This window comes from Homarus americanus, unplaced genomic scaffold, assembly GCF_018991925.1.
Source record: "Homarus americanus isolate GMGI-L3 unplaced genomic scaffold, GMGI_Hamer_2.0 scaffold22250, whole genome shotgun sequence".
NCBI classification, from domain to species: Eukaryota; Metazoa; Arthropoda; class Malacostraca; order Decapoda; family Nephropidae; genus Homarus; species Homarus americanus.
The window spans coordinates 4,161,241-4,186,806 of record NW_024741189.1 but is presented as its reverse complement, the minus strand read 5'-3'; the positions used below and the strand labels follow the sequence as shown (position 1 = coordinate 4,186,806).

The following is a 25,566-nucleotide window of genomic DNA, read 5'->3' as shown; positions in this document are numbered from 1 at the left end:
GATAAAATTTATTTGTTTCGGTACACAGTAAGTCCATGATTGCACAATCAAAGAAAGCACAAAAATAGTCCATCTTACGTGATTCCTCTGTACAAGGAAAATCGGGAGTAATTTCACCTGATGATCGTCTGAAATCAGTGATGTTAGGCTGAAAATTACTGCCATCAGACCAAACAAAGGTATCCATTGTCCCTTGTCTGAGCTGTGAGCACACGGATTGGATCGTCCTGGCTGGGCCTCGCTGCCAGTGTCATGCTCATCCTCAGCTGTCTCTAATACATTGTCTAATTCGATGCTATCATCAGGATCACTAGGCATATAATCACTGCAGCACTCACAGCAAATATTTCTTTCCTTATATGACTATCATCCAACCCACGGCGGCGACGCTTGATCGGAGTGGAAGATGAGGGGCGACTCTCCATGACGACAAGGGAATGGTTACTGACAGCACTGGGCATACCCACGCTTCCCTACATGTGCTGGGACAGACAAAGAGTCATGCTGGAACCTGTTAACCCGCAATGGGCATTCAAACATGGAGGCAAAGGGTGCACGTTCTGGAAAGTCACCTGGGGTGCGCCGGTCCAGCGTTCCGGAATGTCAACCAGGGCTTAAGTGTTGAACTTTTAATTTTCTACATTGAAATGTTAACCTAACCTAACCTTATTGGTAAAAATTGGTCAACTTAAAATCCTAAAGTTCGCTGGATGACCAAAAATATATTACAGTAAAACCTCGATTAACCACCTTTTGGATTAAGCGTCGATCCCGGACCCCCACCCAAAAAAAAAAATAAAAAATAAAAAAATAGGGGGATTAGCCCACCCGGGTACAGGTCACTGACCCACATCGGTGCCTGGGGGGCGATAATGTAATAATAATAATGATAATAATAATAATAATAATAATAATAATAAAGAACCATAAAGAAATGCAAAAATTAAAAAAAAATCAAGAGTGAAAAACAATATACTTGTATGTATGTTGTGCTGTCAATAGTAAGCGAAGTAATTCAGACCCTGCAATTGTGTGTAAATGAGGCAGATCAGCAACCTGGGACTTGGTCACAATTTTGGTGATGACATAAGTTCTTTGACTTTTCCATTTTTTATTCACGGTTTCTGTGCTGGTTCATATTTATTTACTAAAGTGGTTAATGTTTTAAAGCAAATTCTATTGAAATATGAATGGCAAATGAACAAAAATGAATAGAGAAACTTAAATGTATGTTTTATTTCAATAGACTTTATTTACTATTAACCGACCTTTTGAATTATCCGTCGGACCCTTCCCCCCATATGTGGGCGGTTAATCGAGGTTTTACTGTAGTTTCATCAATTTTTTTTATTTTGGAAGGCATTACAGTTAACCCTCACTTTACGCGGTTAATGTAACCCGGAGGGTACCGCAGAAAGTGAGGAACGCGTAAAGTGAATAACATAACATATGGGATTAATTGAAATGGAGTCCGGGCCGATCCCCAAACTCCACTTTTTGACGACACACAACTATGTTGTAGTAAAAATTTTATCTTAACTTTATGATGGTATGAAAAAACAAGTAATATAGAAGAGGTTAGGTTAGGAAAGATAAAGGTTAACATAGGAAAAATAAAGGTAAGGTTAGAAAACTAAAAATTAGGTGTAACACTTACGGTAGTAGAAGAGATGGGTCGGCATACGGGGATGGAGGCTGGTTCCGAGGCAGAGGGCAGATTACTGGCCCTCAGGTGAATCACCATTACTAGGTGAATCACCATCACTGTCACTTACAGTTGTCAGGGCTTCCCTGACAAATCCCTCAAAGTCACCTTCACTGTCACTATCACTGGCTTGGGCTGGCTGTGGTGGGTTGCGGGCGAAGAAATCTGTTATGCTTTGCTGACGGCTGGCGTTGATGTTGTCGTGATACACCTTGATGTACGGCTCCATAGCCTGCACCAGCCGGGTATGGAAGACTTCATAGCGGTCATCGTCATTGTCGCGGGAAAGGAAGGACTTCATCTTCTCTGCACACTCCATGGCACCCTTAATATCACTATGACTTAAATTGTGTTCTTCGGAGACTGACGCACCTTCTTCCTCCTCTTCACTGACGTGTTCTTCTTCCAACATCTCGTCGGCAGTCACTTCAGGATCTCTGATCACCTCCAGGATGTCGTCGTTGGTGGTCTCGGAGAAGCCTGGAACTGTAACAGTCTGCGCAGCTTCTCTGGCAAGGTCCACTGCTACTGCAACATTCTGAACCTCACCAGTCACAGATTGACTCCTCCTCTCACCTGGTATTCCATGCAACACATGTCTCCATGCGTGACGAATTGTAGCAATAGACAGCTGATCCCATGACTCCACCAAGAAGTCCACAGCTTTCTTGATGTTAAATACTCTCCAGAATTGTTTGAAGAGTATTTTTTGCTGTTCTAACTGTTGATCCTCATCTTCTTCGCTCTTGCTATCGGTGGTGGTGTCACTCAGGTTACGCAACTCTTCCCTGGTGTTGGTGTAGTCGTTCAGGAGCTGGAATTTTTTTGTTGAGAATGCAGCTTTCACATTGCAAATCAACTCCTGGTCCATGGGCTGGATTAAAGACTTAGTGTTGGGAGGAAGGAAGACCACTTTTACGTTGGGGTGACGATCTAACAGTAGGGGCGAGTGTCCTGGTGCGTTGTCCAGCAGCAACAAAATATTAAATGGGACATTCTGTCGCTCACAGAATTTCTTTACATCGGGAACAAAACAGTCATCAAACCAGGAGAGGGACAGTGTAGAGAACATCCATGCCTTACGTGCGGTCAGCCAGTGGACATTTAGCTTGGTCATGTCCATGCTCTTGTAGGCGTGCGGCTTGCGGGCTGTGTGGATCACCGATAACTTGAGCTTACAGGTACCGGAGGCATTGGTGGTAAACAGGACGGTGATGCGTTCCTTCTGCATTTTCCGGCCCCGAATCCTGCTGGCATTCTTCACAACGAAGGACTTGGAAGGTAGCTTTTTCCAGAAAAGACCAGATTCGTCCATGTTAAACACCTGGTCGTCACTGTACTGTCCTTCCTCCATAATCTCACGTAAAAACGGAGGAAATTCCCGAGCCGCAGCACGATCAGCACTCGCTTCTTCACCACCAATGTTTATATTGGTGATCTTGTTCCGGATCTTAAACCTCTGTAACCACCCAGAGGAAGCATTAAAGGGTTTGGGCTCTGAAGTTCCCATCTTTCGTGCCACTGCCATGTACAGTTCACGTGCGTAGTCCTTAACAGAGCGCGTGTCGACCGCCATGTTCCGTCGCGCCTGACGCACCAAGTACCTCACAAGTAATTTTTCTGTCTTGAGAAGCACCTGGTTGTGAAAATACTTGATCATAGAAGCACCTGTAGACTTTGTGATCTTCATGTGCTCCTTTATCTTGGCTGAATCCTTCTTTATAGTCCGGATCGTAGATTCGTTCACGCCATGCTGGCGCGCCAAATCAACCTGCCTTGTTCCTTTCTCCAACTCTTGGATGATGCTATACTTCACCTCGTAGCTTAAGGAACGTCGTGTCTTCTTTGGTTTAGTGCCGCTGGGTCCAGGTAAGGAAAGGTTTCTCTCTGGGGGTGGTGGTCCGGCGGAAGCCATTTTACGGAACAATGGATGCGCGTTTACACGGAGTGGCCTTGAGGGATGAAACTGCTGCGGCTAGGTCAAGCGTCGTCTTTTCTCCCTCCCTCCCTCCCCCGGGTGGACACGTCATAATACTTTAAGCCAATTACAGCTAGCAGCAGGTCTGATACGTCATATGACGTCAATGATAACGCAACAAAGACACACACTGCGCAACCTTACCGCGCCGCTTGCCCAAGCGGAGGGAGGAGGAGGGAGAGGCAGGCAGGCAGTCGGGCGGGCGGGCGGGTGGGGCGAATCTAAAAATAGCGTCGCGCCGGACACTCTCCGCGTAATGGGGTTCACGTACCGCGTAATGTGAGCACGTGAGGTTCTGGCAAGGCACCGCGTTAACGTGGAAACGCGGAATGCGGGACCGCGTAAAGTGAGGGTTAACTGTATTAATTTTTGTTGGAATCAAGGACATTCAAGTCCAATGTATTTACAATTGATTCTATCATACTTGTCGATAAAATATAGAATAACCATGTAGAGCACTGCTATTAACCCGTACGCCCCGGTTCACATTCCGGAATGTCCATCTAGGGCGCCCCTGTTGAGCGTTCCAAGACGCCCACCGTTTCGCGGCATCGTTTGATTGCCCAGTGCGGGTTATTACGTTCCAGGGTAACAATTTGCCTGTCATGCCACACGCTCAGCCACAGGGAGGCTTCCTGAATGTAAGTACTGTGCCTACTTTTGTTTGTTTCATTTTCATTGTTTGTCCATTTTATCATGTTGTATCAAAGTAATACGTATTGCTAAAAGTGGTGTACAGTAGTTGTATTGTAGTGTAGTATTACTGGAAAATACAGTAATACCCCGATTTACGCGGTCAATTGAACCCACAGGGTACCGCGGAAAGTGAAAACCGCATAAAGTGACGAACAGAACATATGGGATTAATTCCAATAGAGACTGGCCCGACCCCCAAACTCCACTTTTTCCGACACAATACCTATGTTGTAGTAAAAATAACATCTAAATTTTATGATGGTATGCTCACACAATTAATATTTAAGAGAAATACAGTTGCCAGGTTAATGTCCATTCAAATACTGGACTCAAATCCCCCCCCCCCTCTTCCCAGCTCACTAGCTCCTACCTCTCTGATTAATGTTTGGGTGAAAACTCTAGATTTTAACGTTTAGTAATAAATAATACCTCAGACTAAAGTTAGGATAATATAATTGACATTTCTGGATTTCTTGCAGGTCAGGGAATATTTTGAATGTAAACTTCATATATTTTGCACAAAAGATAAAATATTTGCTTTGTGTAAACCAAATTATTACTTTAGATCTAAAATTTGTATGTCTAATGCAAAATCCATGATGTTTATATTCAAAATGATCATCATATTGTAAGAATTCCAGCAATGTAAATTATATTCTGGTCGAGTAATTTGTATGAATTTTATGAGCTAAAACAAATATCTTCAGTTAATAAAAAAAAATATTCTTCACGACACTATCTGTCAATCAAAGTACCCCACCTTGCCTCCCCACTTCCTCACACTCACGCCAGCTGGGTCAGTCGGTCCCAACCCTCCCCCCCACCCTCCACCTTCCCTCCCTACCAGAGAAATGTTGGGTGAAAATACTAGATTTTAACTTTTAGTAATAAATAATACCTCAGGCTAAAGTTAGGATAATATAATTGACATTTCTGGATTCCTTGCAGGTCAGGGAATATTTTGAATGTAAACTTCATATATTTTGCACAAAAGATAAAATATTTGCTTTGTGTAAACCAAGTTATTACATTAGATCTAAAATTTGTATGTCTAATGCAAAATCCATGATGTTTATGTTCAAAATGATCATCATATTGTAAGAATTCCAGCAGTGTAAATTATATTCTGGCCGGGTAATTTGTATGAATTTTATGAGCTAAAACATATATCTTCAGTAAATAAACAAAGAAATATTCTTCAAGGACACTATCTGTCAATCAAAATACTCCCTACCAGAGAAGCTTTGGGAGAAAATAGTATATTTACATTTTTAGTAATAAATAATAACTCAGACTAAAGTTAGGATAATATAATTGACATTTCTGGATTCCTTGTAGGTCAGGGAATATTTTGAATGTAAACTTCATATATTCTGCACAAAGGATAAAATATTTGCTTTGTGTAAACCAAATTATTACACAAGATCTAAAATTTGTATGTCTAATGCAAAATCCATGATGTTTATATTCAAAATGATCATCATATTGTAAGAATTCCAGCAATGTAAATTATATTCTGGCCGGGTAATTTGTATGAATTTTATGAGCTAAATAAAAAATAAAAAAATTATACTTCACCTTGTGAGTACTGTATATGAGTAGATGCACCTGAGTAGACGCGGAAAGTGAACGTCTGGTTCTGGCAAGGTACCAAGTCTGGTTCTGGCAAGGTACCGCGTAAATGAGAAATCGCGGAAAGTGAAACCGTGTATAGCGGGGTAATACTGTAATGCTATGATTATGTTATAAATATATTTATTTGTGGAATTATTATTCCGATAATTATTTATGTGTATTACTTGCTCTACCAAACAGAAAGACAGCCTGGTGACAGACTGCTTGTGTGTCGCCGAGCACTTTTTAAGAAAAATAATGCAAATACAGTATAATACTGTATTCTAAATGATTTATTTATAGGAAATAAGTTTTATGATCAGTAAATATATGCATTACTGGCCATTCTGGACACAAAGGCAAGTCGAAAATGGCAGCTAAGTGCGTAGTGACCACGAGCATCAGCTGACAAAACAACACTGTCCCCTATCTCCCTCGCCACTGCTGCCCCAGGGAAGTTTCCAGAGGGTCAATATATATTTTTCTTTACTCCTTTTTTATTGCTTTATCATTTAAAAAAGGTTAAAAATTATTTTTTTTTAAATTTGATTTTTCTCGATTTACCCCGCATGGGGTATACAGCCAGAGGCACCCTAGCCCGGGGCGGAGAGTTTAAACATATGGAAACCCTTGATACTTTCCATCTATAATGAAAGAAAAACCCTGAAAAATCACATATGCAAAAACTGGCAAATGTGTTAGGACCTGCCAACTATCTGGTACAGGTCACCTGGCATATTTGGACTTGTTAAAATATGAAATTTAGGCTATTAAATATTCATACTAATACAATATCTATTTTGGTAGTGTTGGGCAATTATTTATTGCTCTCATTACAAAATTTGGGTCGACATTATTCCCGTTAAGTGAGGTCATTCACCATCCCAGATGGAGCAGCTCTCACCACTCTCCAATTAGGCCACTTACTCACAGATACCTGTACTCACAGATGATTTTCTGGAAGAGGCTCACGCCTGTGACTCCAGCTCAATATCCTCTTCTCTACTCAGACGGTGGCTGTGTGAGGCGGATATTTGTGCCCTATAATTATATACTTGTTCTTGATTTATCTAATTTTGCTTCAAACTTTTCCACCGTCTCCACATTCACTACCCACTCAGGTAACCCATTCCAGTTGTTGACAACCCTACTCGGGAACGAATGTCTTCTGAGATTTAGCCTCGCTCTTGTTTTGTAGATCTTCTTTGTGTTCCCCCGGGTAGTGTCATCCTCCCTCATCTGGAACATTCCTGCTGTACATGCCTGGTCATATATGCCACACACTCTCTTGTATGTTTCCACTTGGTCCCCACGAGATCTTCTGTACGCCAGTGTTGGTAAATGTAATTTCCTTAGTCTTTCCTCATAAGATAAATCCTTGATCTGTGGTACTAATTTGGTAGCCCTCCTCTGTACATTCTCTACTGCTTCTATATCCTTAATGAGATATGGGCACCAAATTTGATTAGCATACTCAAGGTGTGGCCTAACCAGAGCAGTGTACAGAGCCTTGAATATAGGTGCATCCAGATGAACAAAAGTTCTTCTAATAATGCCCACTATTTTAGTAGCCTTGTTGATTTTCTCAGCTAGATGGTCAGAGAACATCAGCTTATCATCTATGACTACCCCTATATCCTTCTCTGCAGTGGTCTTCTTGATCGTGGTGTACATATGATATCCCTGGTCAGCAACTTTTGTTCTTCCTATCCTCATGTATTTACTTTTTTCTGGGTGAAAGTTCAGCATCCACTTCTCAGTCCAACCCCTGATCCCATCCAGGTCCTCCTGCAGCGTGTCACAATCCTCATCTCGTTCTATTTTCCTAAAAATCTTTGTGTCATCCGCATATAGATATACCTCACTGTCGTGTTCAATTGCCTCAGGCAGGTCATTAATAAAAAGGACAAACAGCAGGGGGGGCCGAGGACAGAACCCGGAGGGACCCCATTAGTGACCTCTCTCCAGTCAGATACTTCTCTATTTACCACAACCCTCTGTTTTCTCTCAGTTAAAAAATTCCTCACCCAATCAAGATATTTTCCATCAATGCAATAACTAGATACTTTTATAGTCTTTTGTGGGGTACTCTATTCAAAAGCCTTCATGAAGTCACAATACACTACAGTATGTCCACAGCCTGACTGTCATCGATAATGTCCGTCCACCTGTCTAGTACCCTAATCAACTGTAGGACTGTTTACCTGCCGGAAATGAAGCCAAACTGTTTATTACTAAACAATCCATATTTTTTCACATGGGACATCATCTCTTCCCGTAATATTGACTCCATTAAATTGCAGATTACACTAGTTAGACTGACTGGCCTGTAGTTTCCTGGTTCACTTTTACTTCCCTTCTTATAGATAGCTGTGATACAGTATATGCAATACACCAGTCCTCAGGTATATTTCCTTCTTGAAAAGTTTTCAAACAAGATCCTCAGAAGCTGAAGTAGTTCCTCCATCATCTCTTTAATGACTCTTGGATGTAACCCATCTGGACTGGGAGATTTTTGTCTTTTCAATTTTTTAATCACCTTTCTTATTTTGTCTTCAGTTACCTCCAGGTGTTGAAGAGCTGGCACATCTTTCTTGTTGGCTGTTGGTATCCCCCTTTCTGGTTCCTTGATGAAAACTCGTGAGAATTGCTCTGAGAGTACATCTGCCTTTTCTTGATCATTCACAGTCTTCTGTACTTTTTCCTCATCCTTGTAAAGATCTGCAATTCTAGCTTTTGTTCATGTTTTTGTCTGTACATACTTCCAGAACACTTTTGGATTTGCCTAAACATATTTTGCAATCTCCTGTCCTTTGCGTTTCAAGATGTTTCTAGTTTCCCATCTGACCTGGTTATTTAGTCTCTTGTATTCCTTTTCAGTTTCCAGATACATCTCCCTTGTGCATGCTCTTTCATTGAACTTCATTTACATTATTTTCAGTCTCTCCCACAGTCTCTGTTCTTTCTTCACTTTAGCCCAGAGCTTCCTGTTCATAGGTAATATTTCATTTGTTCTTTTTCTGATAACCCTCAGTCCTCTGATTATCTTCCTAGGGACACACTCGTCAATGACTGCCTGGAATTTTCTTTTGAACTTATTCCACTTACTTTCAATATCGGTTCCAATGATAAGTATTAGATCCAGTCCATCATAAGCCTTTGCTTCATGAGTAGGTAATCTGCTTTTTCATACATGTACACTTGTTTTTTACTTAAGTCTTCCATCTCCTGTATGTCACAATGGAAATAAATACAGGCATGGTCACTCTTTCCCAGTGGACGCTCCAGCTTGATATCTCCTACTATAGATTCTTCGATACTGAACAACAGGTCAAGGGTATTGCCTGTGCTGTCTCCTCTTATCCTGGTGATTTCCTCTTTATGTTGAGTGAGAAAGCAGTCCGGTACTTTCTCAATGAACATGGTACCAACATCATTCAGTCCCATTACAGAAGTATAATTACTCCAATTTATTTGTGGAAGATGAAAATCACCTACAATTATTTTATACAGCACATTTTTATCATTGACTTCCTACATAAGTTGGAGTAAATTAGTATTATTGCTTTCATCACTATTAGGGCTTCTGTAAATGGTGGTAAATAGTAAATTACAACTATTACATGGCACTTCTATACAGCAATATTCACAAAACTTAGTATCGAGTTCAACACTGTAAAATTGGTTCCTTTCCTAATATATATTAACATACCTCTCCCTTCCTTATTAAGGAGATTTTGCTCTATAATGTCATATCCTTGTAGGTTGTATTCTGCTGTAATCCGTTCATATCTGTAGTGTTTTGGCTTTACCTCCTGTAGGGCTATTACTTGCGGAGTATTTTCCATCTCCTTCAACTGTGCATTTAACTCTATCAACTTGTCTGAACTCAACACATCCACATTACTAAACATTATAAGAAATTTACCTACATTAACATTTTTTTTCTTGTTTTTTCCTCACTACTTCTCTTAATCCTCTTGGACCCCTATTTTGATAACTCATCGCCTCCACGGAGGACCCACCACTCTGTCTCCCCCCTTCCCGGAGTCCATTAAGTTTTTTGCATCCTGCCATAAGACAGCTTCATGTTCTCTCTCCCTTTTTGTTAAGTCATTGGCTATTCTTATGTCTTGGAAATTCATGTTACCTTGCAGGTTCCTGATGTTTCTAAATAGGTTGGCCTTTATATCTGCAGTAGATAACTTGATTAGCATAGGTCTAGCCTTTCCCTGGATAAATTTACCCAGCCTAATCACTTTAACTATTGTCTCCTGGCCACTAGTGATGCCACATTCTTTTATTAGATTCAGTGCATAAGATTTGTCACTCTCTATCCTTTTGCTTATTGTTGGGGATCAAGATTCTGGCACACCATATACCACTATGTTGTTTTCCCTCTTCTTTCTCTCACTTAGTTCCTCTATAAGTTCACCAACAGGCTCTGGTTTCCCTGTGTTGTCTTCCTGCTTCACTTCAGTGACACTACCTGTTGCCCTGCTAGAATCTACTTTCCTTTCTAAATTCACTGTTCTAGCCTCCAAGGTTCCCAGTCTGTTTTCAAAATCCGTCATTCTTAGCATTTCTTTCCAACACATCATTTATTTAAACAGACTTTGCCTCCAATATACCCAGCCTGTCTTCTATCTCCTTATTCTTATCGTGTTCTTGTGCTGTAAATTCTCTCAGTTGATTTACTTTGCCGTCCAATTCATTTTGTTTGGTCATTTGTTCCACCTGTTGTCGTTCAATTCTTTTTATGTACTGTACTTGTGCAGTTTAGCACAACCCTTCTTGCAGTGACTGCAGTACCACATCAACACTCCTTCTGCCTCCTCATCTTGCATGAAGTTATATACCTCTTCTCGTAATTTTTCACATTCGATGTGGAACCACACTTCACAAACATCACAGCTAACTGCTTTGTCACTATCCTTGATTGTTAATCCACATTCTCCACACTTCTCGGTGTTCTTCTTTCCGCCATGTTTGTTGACACTTTCCTTCCTCCTCCTGTCCCCTGAGTCCTTGGTCTCACTCATTTTGACTTCTTCTTTATTGTATACTGTATACAAAAATTTGATGGGCTTACCTTCCTGTATGCCTCCGTATATTCACAGAACTGCTTATATACTTAACTTCCACTTATGTTCCTTTGTTATTCATAAATTTAGGCAAATTACAAGAGCTCTATCCGTCACCGCCACCAAACATATTTGTATCCCATTTTAAGAGGTGCTGGGGCCTTTTTTCGTCCACGTTTGTTACGACATTTTCTGCATAGTGTTGGAGTCTCACTGCGGGAGTTATCAGCATTGGAACCACTTCCTACACTTGAGGTATCATCCGTAAACAAGTTGTAGATCACCTCGGCCGGTAAAGTGACGGCATTGATGGAGAAGGTTGTTGGTGTTGTCCTGAGATACAGATAAAGTGTTATAAGTGTTATGCTTTGTTATCTCCAGTTCCAGGTCGAGGGTGGAGGGAGGATAGTGCTTGCTGTCTTCATAACAACTACCATAACGAGTTTTTTTTAGATAAATTGATTTTCATGCATTTCCTACACATAAATTATTTGGATTAGTTATCTTAAAGGCTTACCTTTAATGATGGTTAGGAGAATTTGGAGAATACAAGCGGTGATAAGGCGAGAAGAGGCTGGCGGATGTTCGAACACAAACATGAAATTCTTTTAAAAAGAAATCTAAAATTCTTCATACTGTATGCTGTTTCATATGATGGATATCTTATAAAAAATAATAATTCTTTACAGATTCCTACAATTTATGTACATCCACTTCTATTTCTTTTCTTTTGGTTTCAAAATACAGTATAATACAGGTAGTTCCATCATAGTATGCATTGGGCGGGGGTGAGAGCACTATGGAAATTGCAGACATTCCAGTGATAAATCGCACAGTTTTTTAAGCATTGAGTGATTCTTGCAAAACGCCATCACGATACCAAAGCATCTTGTACACGATGGCAGTTCTTGCATATGGTCCTGTGTCCTAAGTGTGGAAGCTGGGCTAGGTTGTATATATTATAGGCTACCAGTAGGCTACCAGTAGGTTAGGTTAGGTTTTCTTGGTGTTTTATGGTGTGTTTTACTCAAACCTAACTGCAATTTTTGTTACAAATTGTACAATTTAAATATTTTGTAAAAAACACTACCATAATTTCCACAAGAAATGGAGGTTAGTTTTGAGTAAAATGCACCATAAAACACAAACACAAAAAAATACGTATTCTTCTATCAAAACCTAAGGACAGCCAATGAACAAATATTTACCCCAATGGAAATGGAGGTCAACAAATTTGTAAGAATCAGACCAAATACCGTGGGAAAAACACAAATTTATGGTCGAACAGTAGTTGAGGCTGAAACTGCAAATTTACTAGCTTCTGTGAGCATCAGTGAGTATAGATTGACCCTAATCACAGTGCGGTGCTGGACATCTTGTACTCAAGCAAATCGTACCCATCAGAACATGTCAAGTAGTATCCCAATTACAAGATAACTTGTACCCAATTTGCGAGACAGTTCGTACCCATATATATATACTATATATATATATATATATATATATATATATATATATATATATATATATATATATATATATATATATATATATATATATATATATATATATATATATATATATATATATATATATAAATATATATATATATATATATATATATATATATATATATATATATATATATATATATATATATATATATATATATATATATATATATATATATATATATATCAAGAGAAATCCACCATATGCAGGAAGAAAATTAATTAAACAAGATCAAAATTAGAATGCTCGTATACGCTGATGAACTGGATATAGTAAGCAACAACATCCAAGAAGTAGATACACTGGCAACAACCTTTAAGGACATAGCAAATTCAACAGGACTTGAGATAAATGTGGATAATATCAACACGATGATCATGGAAAGAAACGAAAGGCAAAACCCACAACGTATCTGTATAAGTTGAATGAATATTTTAAAAATCGAGTCCTTTAAATATCTTGGATCACTTATGACATAAGAATACTGTACAAGATTGAAGAAAAAAATATGTAAAAACAATGTAAATTATAGTCACGATTGGAGCCGGTAATAAATGCTACTAGTCTTCTGGGCAGAATAAACAAAGATCCGTATCAAGAAAAACAAAGCTGAGAATTTACAACACAATAGTATGTCCAGTTCTTACTTACGGTTGTTAATCATGGGATACATTTCTGCAAATTTGTGAGCCTCATTTCTGATGTCGTCATTATCCACTTGGCGGCATTCTATCACTACTCTAAACCGATTGTGTACATTTTTATAGACAACCATTCAAGTCTCCAGCCCGCATAATATAGACTCTGGAGAAGTGTTGTCGCCAACATGCCGCTATCGTTGTCTGACTGTGGTTACTTTGTATTCTGCAGTACTTACATAAAGCTTGAGCTTCCATCTAAAAAAAATCAAAGCATGAGTTGGGTATGAGTTATCTCGTGAGTTCGGTATGAGTTATCTTAGAGACAAGTTGGCGTGGGTACCGAGTTTACTTTTTTTAGTAAGATTTATCTTGGGTATGAGTGGTCTTTGGTACCCATCACAGTGGACTCTTAAACACCAACACAATTATTTTACATGTAGCCGAAATTCATTTAATGATATCCGATTTTTAAATACGAACCATGTTTTTGTTTTGTAGTCCTACGTACGAAGTTGCACACTTCAAACCCAAGCGGCAAACGAGTAACGAGCCGACCAGTAGCGACGACCGCGACCGGCGAAGAGTAAAGCTTTGAGTGAACTTCTAACCCTCCAGGCACCAAGTGTCCTGTTTGTAAACAAATAAGATAGGGATGATATATGTAAATATTTTAATCGTAGAAACTATAAATATTTTGAGCAAATAAAACAATAGTTTTAGAAACAAATATTAAATCTTTTATTATTATAAATAATAAAGTATATTAAAATACCTTCCCTTAATTCTAAAATTGTAATTTCTGAGCTTTTCACGTGAATTTTTAATTAAGGTTAATAGTTTATATAAATTTAAATACATTTTTGACTTTCTTCTATTTGAATTTACCATAAACGTATAAACTGTAATATAAAACAAAAACTTGTTAAGAGTCCTATTAAAGCTTTATGATAAGGTATGAATTTACTCCTTACAATCGAATATAACGATTATTACAGGTTATCTGAGATTTTTTATTTTTATTGGTAAATGTCACGCCATTTCATACAGTTTTAAAAGACAAAGTAGAAAACACAACGTTTGTTAGAAAGCAGAAAAATAAAATTATACATTTATTTTAGTGGCTCATCCGTCTATTTACATAATTTGTAGTACATATTTAAAGTTTCTCTTTGAGATTTTCCAACAGCGTTCGTCAAGTAGATAAGAATTTAATAACATTATCAGGAAAACACTATTAATTAGTATAAAGTCGAAGTTTCTTCTAGCCGGTATGGTCTGAAGATTATGCTTACTTCCGAATCATAGCATTTATACTTTATTTATTAAAATTGATAAAATTTATAAATTTTGATTAATATTTGCATTAATACCTTCATAATATTTAACTATTTGAAATTTCTGATTACTTTGCGAACTTAAGGTGCTTCGTACTTGATTTCTTTTCATCATATCACTATAGTGTAACCCGTATGTTAATTATAGTGTTGTTGTTAGTGACAGAGCGATTTAGTTGGGTCGCTTGCTCGTCTCTCTCTTCACAATGGTATGTATGTTCTTTGCCTAGTGTATTTGCCTTTACATTTAACTTCGTATTGCCCTGGTGAGCAGATAGGCATAGCGAGTATAGAACAGTGCTATGATAAACATGAAGCCCTAATCAAACAAAGAGTATTAGAGAGAAAAAAAAATAGGGCTGCTTAACCCTAAACCAGCGAAGAATGACGAAAATGATTCCGGGACTTAGAAACCTTCCCCATCAAGTTAGATTAAAGAAACTAAACATGCATTCCCTAGAAAGACGAAGAGTGCGGTGAGATATGAAAGAAGTATTTAAGTGGGTGAAAGGAATCAATAAAGGAGATATACTGTAGATAAAGTTCTTGTGTCCGAGCAGGATAGGACTCGTAGCAACGGAGTTAACTTGGATAAGTTCGAGTTAAGGAGGATATAGGAAGAAACTGGTTCACAAATAGGGTGGTGGATGAGTGGAACAAGCTGGGAAGTTTTAAAAGGAGGCTAGATAGATTCATGAACGATAGAGAGGGGAGCCACGGATTACCCAAAAGTGCCCAAAAGTGCCCAAAAGTATAGCAAATAAGGGTAAAATCTTAACGAATATCTGTTATACATACACAAAACATGTTTAATAATATTTTTAGTGTAATTTTGTAAAAATAATCTAAGATGAAATAATAAGCAGCAAAAAACTTTCAGTATTGGCGAATGTTAAATTCCAGAGTTCGCGAACAAGGGAGATAATTCAGATCCATCGTGATGCACTTCGCTAACCTAGCCTAACCTAACCTAACGAACAGTAAATCCTACGGCTATGTTAAATACCCCAAAGTAACAGAAACATTGGTAATTATATCTCCATTTTGGATAGGTGACTCATTGAAATTTAGCGTTTTTTGCTGTTTATTATTTCATTATTTTGACTACATTTCAATGAAAACATTATTAATCAGGTTTTATTGATGCAAAACATATATTCGTTGAGATTTTACCCTGATTTAATATACTTGTGGGTACTTTTGGGTACTTTTGGGTATATTTGGGTACTTTTGGGTAATTCGTTGGACCGATAGAGAGTGGTTGTAACTCATGACAGGATTTACCATGCACAGACCAACCGGCCTATTGCAGACTCCTTATTTTTTATGTTCTTATGTATTACCTGTGACAGTAAAGTTGTTACGTACAAAGATATAACTATAGGCTATATATCTTTACTCATTAATTTAATTTTTCAGAGTATCTTAAACTACAATGGAGGGTGTGTGGTTGCCATGAAGGGCAAGAACTGTGTGGCTATTGCCTGTGATCTTCGTTTTGGTGTCCAGGCCCAAACCATCTCGACTGACTTTGAGGTAATTGTCAGAATCTTTGGTATTTGTTTACTGTCAGTCACACTAATTTTGCCATGCTCTCTAGTGGTATAACTTCAAAATATCCAAGCATCTCACAGAGGCGCAATTAACCAAAAGTAAACATTCCCAGCAAAACGGCAGTGCTTAATCTTGATATGGGTAACTCCTGGTAAAGTTTTAGGTAAATTTTTAGTCATGCACTGGTCTTTTTCTTGCTGTTATTAATATGTATTTTGTAATGTTTAGACAATTCTAAGATATTTTCTTCTATGATATTTCCGCCGGAAATTAAGGATAACCGAGATATTAGTTTGTCAATATTATCAGATATCCTCAGTCACAAGTGTCGCCATGATTTGTTTACATATGGTACCGGTCTTTCTTTTGATATTAGAAATATGTTTTTCCAATGGTATTTGATGAGTTTCGAACGAATTTGATATTCATTTCCGCTGGAAATCACTAGTTTTTTGTAGACCCCCCTCTCCCCCCAACAGTCTTAACAGAAAAAGTAGGATTATTTTCGAGTAAATCCAAAATAAAGTACCAACCAACAAAACCTAACCTAACCCCCCTTTGTCCATGCCTCCTCCCCCCCCCCATTTTGGACAAAAATCCCTTCCCCAATAATAAGTTTCCTATCGCTATAGCCACCCCTGCACATGTACTGTAGACGCTTAAGACCTTCTCCGCCCGATGTAAACAAATCATGGCGACACTTATGTCTGAGGAAATCTAATAATGTTGAAAAAGTAATATCTCGATTATCCTTAATTTCTGGCGGAAATATCATAGAAGAAAAATGTCTTAGAATTGTCTAAACATTACAAAATACATAATAATAACAGCAAGAGAAAGACCAGTGCATGACTAAAATTTCACCAATTTTTACTTTAGGACATGAGTCCCTATGGGTTGACCAATGTGTTTTTCTAGTGTATTTTGTTGTCTTTTAAACGAATCTGACCTTCATTTTTGGCGGAAATTGCTCTTTGCCCCCCACCAACAATAAAGGCGGAGAGCCTGGGAAATCGGGGTTTTTGAGCGGGGGAGAAAACGAGTCATCTAACCTAACAAAACCTAAGGTAAAGGTGTAGTTTAGGGCTAACACCAGGAATTTGTTGATTTATTTTATTTTTACTCTGTTCCTATTGTTTTGATGATTTTAAGTACAGTGGGGTATGCTATAACGAATCTAATTGGTTCTAGAACCTTGTTCGTTATAGCATTCGTTCGTTATAGGATTAATCCGTTCCAGGCCCCCAAATACAACCACTTAACACTGAAAAATATAATATAAAATTGTAAAAATTGTAAAAAATTGCATAAATATGCATCTAAACCCCTGAAATAAAGAATATCATTAATACTTGTAATAAAAAAAAACAATAAATTAGTAAAAAAAAAAATTCGTTGTAGGAGTTTCGTTCGTTATAGGAATATTCATAGTAGAATCCATTCGATATAGCATACCCCACTGTACTGTATATTAAAAGAAACGACAACTTTTTACTGTAGTGTTGTTTTAAGTATTTTTATTTTTTATTTACTCTATCCCATTTCACAATTCTCCTCCCGGCGCCATTTTTGTTGTTTACCTTGCTGAATCCCTCCTCAAGAGACATTTCTTATTAATGATGGTGAACTCTTCCACGTATACCTAATAAAACCTGACCTAACTTACCCAACCTATGGGTATGTTAGGTCAGGTTCTATTAGGTTCTTTGCATTGTCGTTTCCATTTCTGTGCTTATTAGCATGCTATTAGTGTGTAGAAAAAATTTCAACCAAATCAACAAACAACTTTTGGTGTTAGCCCTAAGCTACACTTTGACTAAATCTAACCTAACCCCCGGTAGGCCTAGCTTAAACTAACCTAAATGTTTCAATAGTTACAAAACTTTGGGGCACACCATGTCTGAAGTACAATACCTTAGAAGTGGAAAGACCAGGGATACGTAAGAATTGGATAGAATGATCGTCATTCTCGTAAGACTCAGCAATGCAGTCATGCGCCGGTTAACGTCTGACCGAACAGCGTCCGATCGCATATACGTCCGTGGCCCCCCCCCCCCAAAAAGTGACGCCTGCTGGACCACCACTCCACGACCCCCTGACGAGACATGGTGATCCTCCCCATACTGGTCAGATATTGTGTTAAAGGAATATGCTTCCTTACTTAGGCCTTTTTAAGCATTTGCCTACAGGTGAAATGTGAACCTACATCTATTTAGGATAAAATCTTTCACCTACAAATTGACAATATAACACATTTGCTGTAATCAGACATATCTAGTTGCCTCAACAATTGCAACCCCAGTTGCAATTGGGGTTGCAATTTCAAATTCTGTGGCATTACTAAAAATAGTAAAGTTTCTGGTGCACTCTAAGATTAAGAGAGAAAACGGAGGACTCACGCGTCCTGATGTGAGAGAAAACGGACTCGAATGACGGGGGACCAAATAAAAAAAGCATAGCTACATGTTTTGTGGACTACAGTATTAAGCGTACCCTTTTCATCACTTTGTAATAAACCTAGCCATGCCCATGTGTGTTTATGATATTTACCATAACATTATATATATATTTAGTGGGTCTTAATGGTCGTAAAATGGGAAACTTGGGGTTGGGTCTTGGGTAAATGAACCAATTAGAATAAATCCCATAGGTTCTGTACTTTCATTATCGGTGGGGTCCCAATTAGGCGCGATAACCAAGGGATGACTGTACTGTACTGTATATACTTGTGACACTAGCCAGTTGCTTCTGGTGTTATGGTACAGGGGTACCAAGTGACAGCACTAGGATCCCGCTTCCTCTATCAAGGAATAAACAATTAAAATTTAAATTGAAAAAAAAAACATTCAAATAAATTACTATCTTACAAGAATCCCTCCAATGTAAGTTATATTCACCCAGGTCGTTTGGGTGGAAAATTATGAGAAGAGCTTAGTCACTCTTAAGTAATGATAAATAAACACGCAGGCAGGCCTTCAGCGCCAACTGTCAAATCTTATCTCAAATAAATAAACAAACAAACGCCAGACATTCTGTCACCTCACCTCCCGCCCCCTCCCTCCCAGACAAAAGATTGGTGATTTCTTTGTTTATTTTATATAATATCTCAGACTAAAGTTAGGATAATATAATTTGCATTGCTGAAATCCTTGCAAGACAGAGATTAATTTAAATATAAGCATCATATATTTTGCTCAAGATATAAAAAATGTAGTACATTAGTGTACAATACTGTAGTACATTTTATAAAAAGTTTTTCAACTGTATTTTTGGGTAGATTTACATAAATTTCTTCATTTATTTTCATCCATTTACATGCACACACCATACTAAAATAAACGTAAAAGAAATAAATGACCTTAGTGCAAAGCTGGAGTGCACATGTACTAATTTGATTACGGTACTAAAATTGTTATGTCTAGTGCGAATTACAACATGTTTATATTCAAATAAATCAGTATCTTACAAGAATCCCAGCTATGTTAATTATATTTTCCTAGGTCATATCACTGGCATTTTAAAAGGAAAGAAGCTTAGTAGGACTGTTAAATAAACACACAGAGACCTTCACCTCAAACTTATCACCTCAACCCCCCCAACCCCTCGCTGGGTGGCGGAGCCATCAGTCCCTCCCCCCAGCCAGGCTTTTAGGCTTACAGTTTTTATCTTATATAATATCTCAGACTAAAGTTAGGAGATTATAATTTGCATTGCTGGAATCCTTGCAAGACAGCCAATAATTTGAATATAAACGTCATATATTTTGCTCAAGAGAAAAAAATTTTTGTACATTAGTGTACAATACTGTAGTACATTTTATAAAAAAGTTTTTCAACTGTATTTTTGGGTAGATTTACATCAATTTCTTAGTGCAAAGCTGGAGTTCTCATGTACTAATTTGATTACGGTACTAAAATTGTTTTGTCTAGTGCAAATTATAGCATCTGCTCGGCTTTGCTGGAATCCTTGTAAAACAGTGAATAATTTTAATATAAACGTCATGTATTTTGCATAAGAGATAAAAATTAATCACCTGTATCACATTACAGTAGCCTTTTTAACAGTAAGAGTGTATATGTACGTATATAGTATTTCACATACACATAAGTATAAATAAAAAGTTTGTGATGATCGGACAACGTCCATTTCGGTTAACGTCACGTTTCCAAGAACGTATCTAGGACGTTAACCGGCGCATGACTGTATACTTGAAATAATCGTAGGGGGGCACAACTGACTTCCAGCCTACACCACGGCCATTGTGAGACTGGTCAATGAAATTACCCAGGCTGTCCTTTGAAAAAATCAAATGTAATTGGTCGAAAAAAATTTGAGTGATGATATCGATACATCATTGGTCATGACTGGATGATGTCAGTCAACATTGCGCATGCGTGATGTAAACACACTCATAATTCCCGCAGATAACATTTCTTCACAGACGATGACTGAAAAGTACGTAAAATCAATTAAATTCAATTGTGTCGCTATTATCCATTTCCGAATGGTAAATATAAGGTTCAAAATGCTCAGAATAGGGAGATCTAAATGTTTTGGTTGTTTATAACTTTGGGGCGCACTATGTCCGAAAGTAAAATAAACCATTTTTTCACCCAAATATGGCAAAATTAACTACCATAATTTTAATTTTGCCGGCAAAAATAAATCCTTATGAAATAATTCCGCCCATCTCGTATATCTGCAGTGAATGTGAAAATCTTGCTGTTGGCTGCAATTCCGTCGTATTTAAAGGTTGGGAAAGTCTTCTGTAGGTATAAATTTCTCTGCGGTTTGTTATTGCTGTTGTTGACATTCGAATGGTAGGTCGCAAAAAGTGACTGCCTGAGGCTTTTTTTTTTTTTTTTTTTTTTAAAGGGGGTTAGCCCACCCAGGCACAGGTCACTGACCCACATCGGGGCCTGGGGGGGCGAAAATTTAATAATAATAATACGGTAATTCATAGTAAATCAAATTTATAAGAAAAAGTAAAATAAAATAATAATGACAATAACAACACTGTAATAATGATAATAAAGAAGAAAAAAAATAATCAATAGTGAGAAATGCTATATGTACAGTATGCTGTGTTGTCAATAGTAAGAGAAACAATTAAGACCCTGCAATTGTGTGTAAATGAGGCAGAAAGACAGATCAGCAACCTGCAACTTGGTCACAATACTTGTGATGCCATATGGCAGCAGTGTCTACCATTAGACAACACATTATGCTTCCAATATCTTCCCAGGCGGTAGTACCTCCCTGTTTGATAGCTGTCTGCTACCTAGTACCTACCGTATTTTTCGGCTTGGAAGACGCTGCATCGAGGAAGACGCACCCTGATTTTGGAAATGAAATTCTATTTTTTTTTTTTTTTACGGGTATTAGCCCACCTGGGCACAGGTCACTGACCCACATGGCCTGGGGGTCGAAAATGTAATAATAATAATAATAAAGAACCATAAAGAAATGCAAAAATGAAAAAAATCAAGAGTGAGAAACAATATATGTATGTTGTGTTGTCAAAGTAAGAGAAACAATTGAGACCCTGCAATTGTGTGTAAATGTGGCAGAAAGTTAGATCAGCAACCTGGGACTTGGTCACAATTTTCGTGATGCTATATGGCAGCAGGGTCTACCAATATCTTCCCAGGTAGTAGTACCTCCCTGTTTGGTAGCTGCCTACTACCGACACCAGTGAAATTGTTGCTTGATAATTATACAGCCCTTTTGGCACAAGTACACACACTTCTTTGAATATCATCACTTAGAACTGCTTATCAGTTGTCATTTTCATCAATTTAAAAAAAAAATTGTATAAGAAGGTGCAATCTTTAATACAGCACTCATTTTATACACATGGTCACCTCTGCATCGAGGGGGCTGTAGTGTTTACATTCTTTCTCTTGTTTTTGTCGGTATGACAACGACAGGAAATATTTTCCAACAGTAGAAGATAAGCAAATGTAAACATGTATATCAACGTCTAAATAAAACAAAAAATCTTTATTTAAAAACAAAGAAATAAAAGTAAAAAAACAACTCATTTGCAAAACCAGTAACTGATTGGTTCTACATAATTATAAAACTAAAGAAAATAAGACCACTGTTGTAGCTGTAGTAAAATTGATGTAGAAAAATTAATTGGTTGTTTTAAGTAATGTTATTTAATGTTAATAAATGGAACAATGGAAGTAGCTAGTCATTAATGGTAAAGAAAAAAGTGAGATGGCGTATGTAAGTGAGTACATGTGTAAACATATCGTCATTACTGTACATAAGAATATGAAAGCAACACTTATTTACTGTTCATATATGTTTTAATTAAGGTTTTTGAATTTAAAAAAAAAACTCTACCCACCAGTGGTGGTAAAGTTGAAAACATAAGGACAGCCAATGTTGTTGTTTGTGTTTTTACTTGGATGACGAAGTTGTATTTATATTTGGAAGATTTTAATTTTGTGGGTGTTTTTACAGTCTAAATGGGTATCCAAATGTGAGAGCCTACTGTAAATAGGTGTCCAAACATGAGAGCCTACGTATAAAGAAACAAACATTCCTGCGCTTTGAGACCAGCAGACAACCTTTAGCAAATCCTCAATAGATGGCGCTGCCGCACCACTGCCATTAGTAAACAAACCACACAGCAGCAAGGGTTTATTTTTTTTTTTTTTTGCAATATATCAACAATATTAGTTAAATCAATAGTTTTATAGTACTGTATAGAGAATACTTGTAATTGTTAAGTACTGTAATGAGGTCAGTCTTTGTAAGGGGCTGATTTCAGTTGACCCCAAGAAAACCTCTACTACAACTATCAACTCGCGTCCTGGAAGACGCATGGTAATTTTCAAGGTATATTTTTGTAAAAAAAAGTGTTTCTTTTAAGCTGAAAAATACGGTACTGGCCTGATGATGCTGAAAGTTTAAGATATCATCGTAGTTTATACTACAAATGGTTGAAAACAATAGTTAAGTTAATTCTGAGTTTATTACAAAAGTAATACACAAAATATATTCATCATAACACAGCCTTAAAGACGTCAGTAACAAAAATAGTCTTCATTGCCAAATTTGACACTTCATGCAACATACCGTATATCTCGGCTTATAAGACGGAATTTGAACATTAAAAAAATCTGCCCAAAGTTAGGGGGTCGTTTAAACCACCAAGTATAAAATTCTTACCTCTTAAATATTGTGGTTTAGTGTGTCAAGAGTGGTGATGGAAACATCGTAAGCCACTCACAAGGTCTTACCACTAATTATTTTATACTGAAACTTACGTTTGGCAAGCTGGATTCAAATTAAGATTACCGGTATGTTAAAATAATAAAAATGTATTATAAACCTGTCTAACATACCGTAAAAGAGAATTATACCCCTGTAATAAACACAGCTATCATCACACACCCCTCCCCACGCCCCCCCCATTTGCCAGTGAGGAGACAAGAAAGGGAAAGTGACCGCGAGATTGGGCTATTTTTAGCCGTGGAGGTGGTCAGTAATGCATATCGGTATATTTACTGATAATAATACTTATCTCCTATAAATAATTAATTTAAAATTTATTTTTTTACAAGGAATATTCAGTAAATGACTGCATTAATTCTTGAAACTACTGACAGTTAAATACAGACGCTTAAGTGACGTCACTAGTGTTTACACTACACCAGCTGGTAACATTTGATGCCATTACTTGAAGTGAATTGGCCTTATTTTAAGTAACTAACCATAAATAAATACAAAAAGTAAAAAAAAGATCAAAAGTGAGAAATAATATACTGTATGTACTGTATGTTGTGTTGTCAAAGTTAGAGGAACAATTCAAACTGCAATTGTGTGTAAATGAGGCAGAAAGTCAGGTCAGCGCTGAACCTGGGACTTGGTCACAATTTTCGTGATGCCATATGGCAGCAGGGTCTACCATTAGACAACACATTATGCTTCCAATATCTTCCCAGGCGGTAGTATCTACCTGTTTGGTAGCTGCCTACTACCTACACAATTTTAGACAAACAAATAAACATCAAATTTAATTACCAAGAGCCTTCCCATTGGCTGCTGTAAGAGGGAGATGGGTTTATCTCCGTCTTTGTGTCTGAAGTGGCCAGTAATACCATATATTTTCTGACATAATACTTTTATTCTATAAATAATTAATTTAAAATTTATTTTTACATAGAATATCAAAATGACTTTTAAATAAATAAACAAATAATTAGTAAATCTATTTCAAGTAAATGGAAAATAAGCAAACAAATGTTATTTACCACCACCCTTCCCTCTGGAAGTGGTGAGTGGAGGGATAAAGAGGCTATTTATAGCCTGTTTTGTGTCTGAAGTGACCAGTACCCTAATGCAATAAATAATTCATTTAACATTTATTTTTTTACATTTATTTTGTTGTATTATATATATATATGTTATATATTTCATGTAACCACAATGAAAACGTGGATAAGATAAATCTTGATAAATCATGACGTGAAACAATGAAGTATTTTGCTGTTTTTATTTCAAGACATCTTCTGAGCAACTGTTGCCTCTGAAGATGTCTTAATAAACAAAGATTATATATATATATATATATATATATATATATATATATATATATATATATATATATATATATATATATATATATATATATATATATATATATATATATATATATATATATATATATATATATATATATATATATATATATATATATATATATATATATATATATATATGTATGTATGTGTCCCTCCACTGCCATACATGTGCGGTGTAATCAAGACCCACAAGCCCAATAACCCAGCAAGACCCATCATTAGCTCAGTTGGGCAATCCTTATAAACTATCTAAATGGTTATTTCTTTTACTAAATCCTAGTGGGCAACATTTCAATCATATCAAGAATAATATGGATCTGGTTGATAAACCAATTTACACATTAATATGATTTAAACTGGTCAGTTGCTAAAGGTCCCAGTTGATGATTTACTAGAGTTCCTCATAGATTCCCTGGATGATATTTCAACGTCTGCCTCGAAGACGCGATTTCATCGAACTCATCAAACTATGTATTAAGGATTGCAAATTGAATTCAATGGAGAATATTATGCTCAAAAATTTGGTATGGCAATGGGTAATCCACTCTCACCTGTATTAAGCAACCTATATATGGAATTCTTTGAAAAGAAACTATTAAGTAATATTTTACCACCTTCAGCAGTCTGGTTTAGATATGTTGATGATGTATTATGTCTCTGGCCATGTAATGAGGACCTAAAAGCTTTCCTGCCACAACTTAACAACTTCCTCGATCAAATTCTATGTGGAATTAGAGCAAGACTGTAAATTGCCACCTAGACTGTCTGATACACAGAATAGGTAACACTTTTAAGTTCAGTATTTATAGAAAACCAACTAACGTGTGTTCATCACATTCATTATTATT

At 37.1% G+C, this 25,566-nt stretch overlaps 2 protein-coding genes across 3 annotated transcripts in view; one reads left to right on the top strand and one right to left on the bottom strand.

The window, feature by feature from the left end:
• LOC121875641 (peptidyl-prolyl cis-trans isomerase-like 3) overlaps nucleotides 1–13,884 on the bottom strand; it is a gene marked incomplete in the record, with an annotated part of 76,254 nt that extends 62,370 nt beyond the window's left edge. Inside the window, 2 exon segments of one of the 2 annotated variants that reach the window (XM_042380256.1) lie at nucleotides 5,958–6,041; nucleotides 13,711–13,884. In XM_042380256.1, coding sequence (XP_042236190.1) covers nucleotides 5,958–6,041; nucleotides 13,711–13,713 — 87 coding nt within the window. 2 annotated transcript variants of the gene reach the window in all.
• Nucleotides 13,885–14,676: 792 nt separating this feature from the next.
• Nucleotides 14,677–25,566, top strand: part of LOC121875682 (proteasome subunit beta type-3-like) — a gene marked incomplete in the record, with an annotated part of 98,405 nt that continues 87,515 nt past the window's right edge. Inside the window, 2 exon segments of the mRNA XM_042380302.1 lie at nucleotides 14,677–14,773; nucleotides 15,984–16,100. Of these exon segments, the coding sequence (XP_042236236.1) occupies nucleotides 14,771–14,773; nucleotides 15,984–16,100 (120 nt within the window).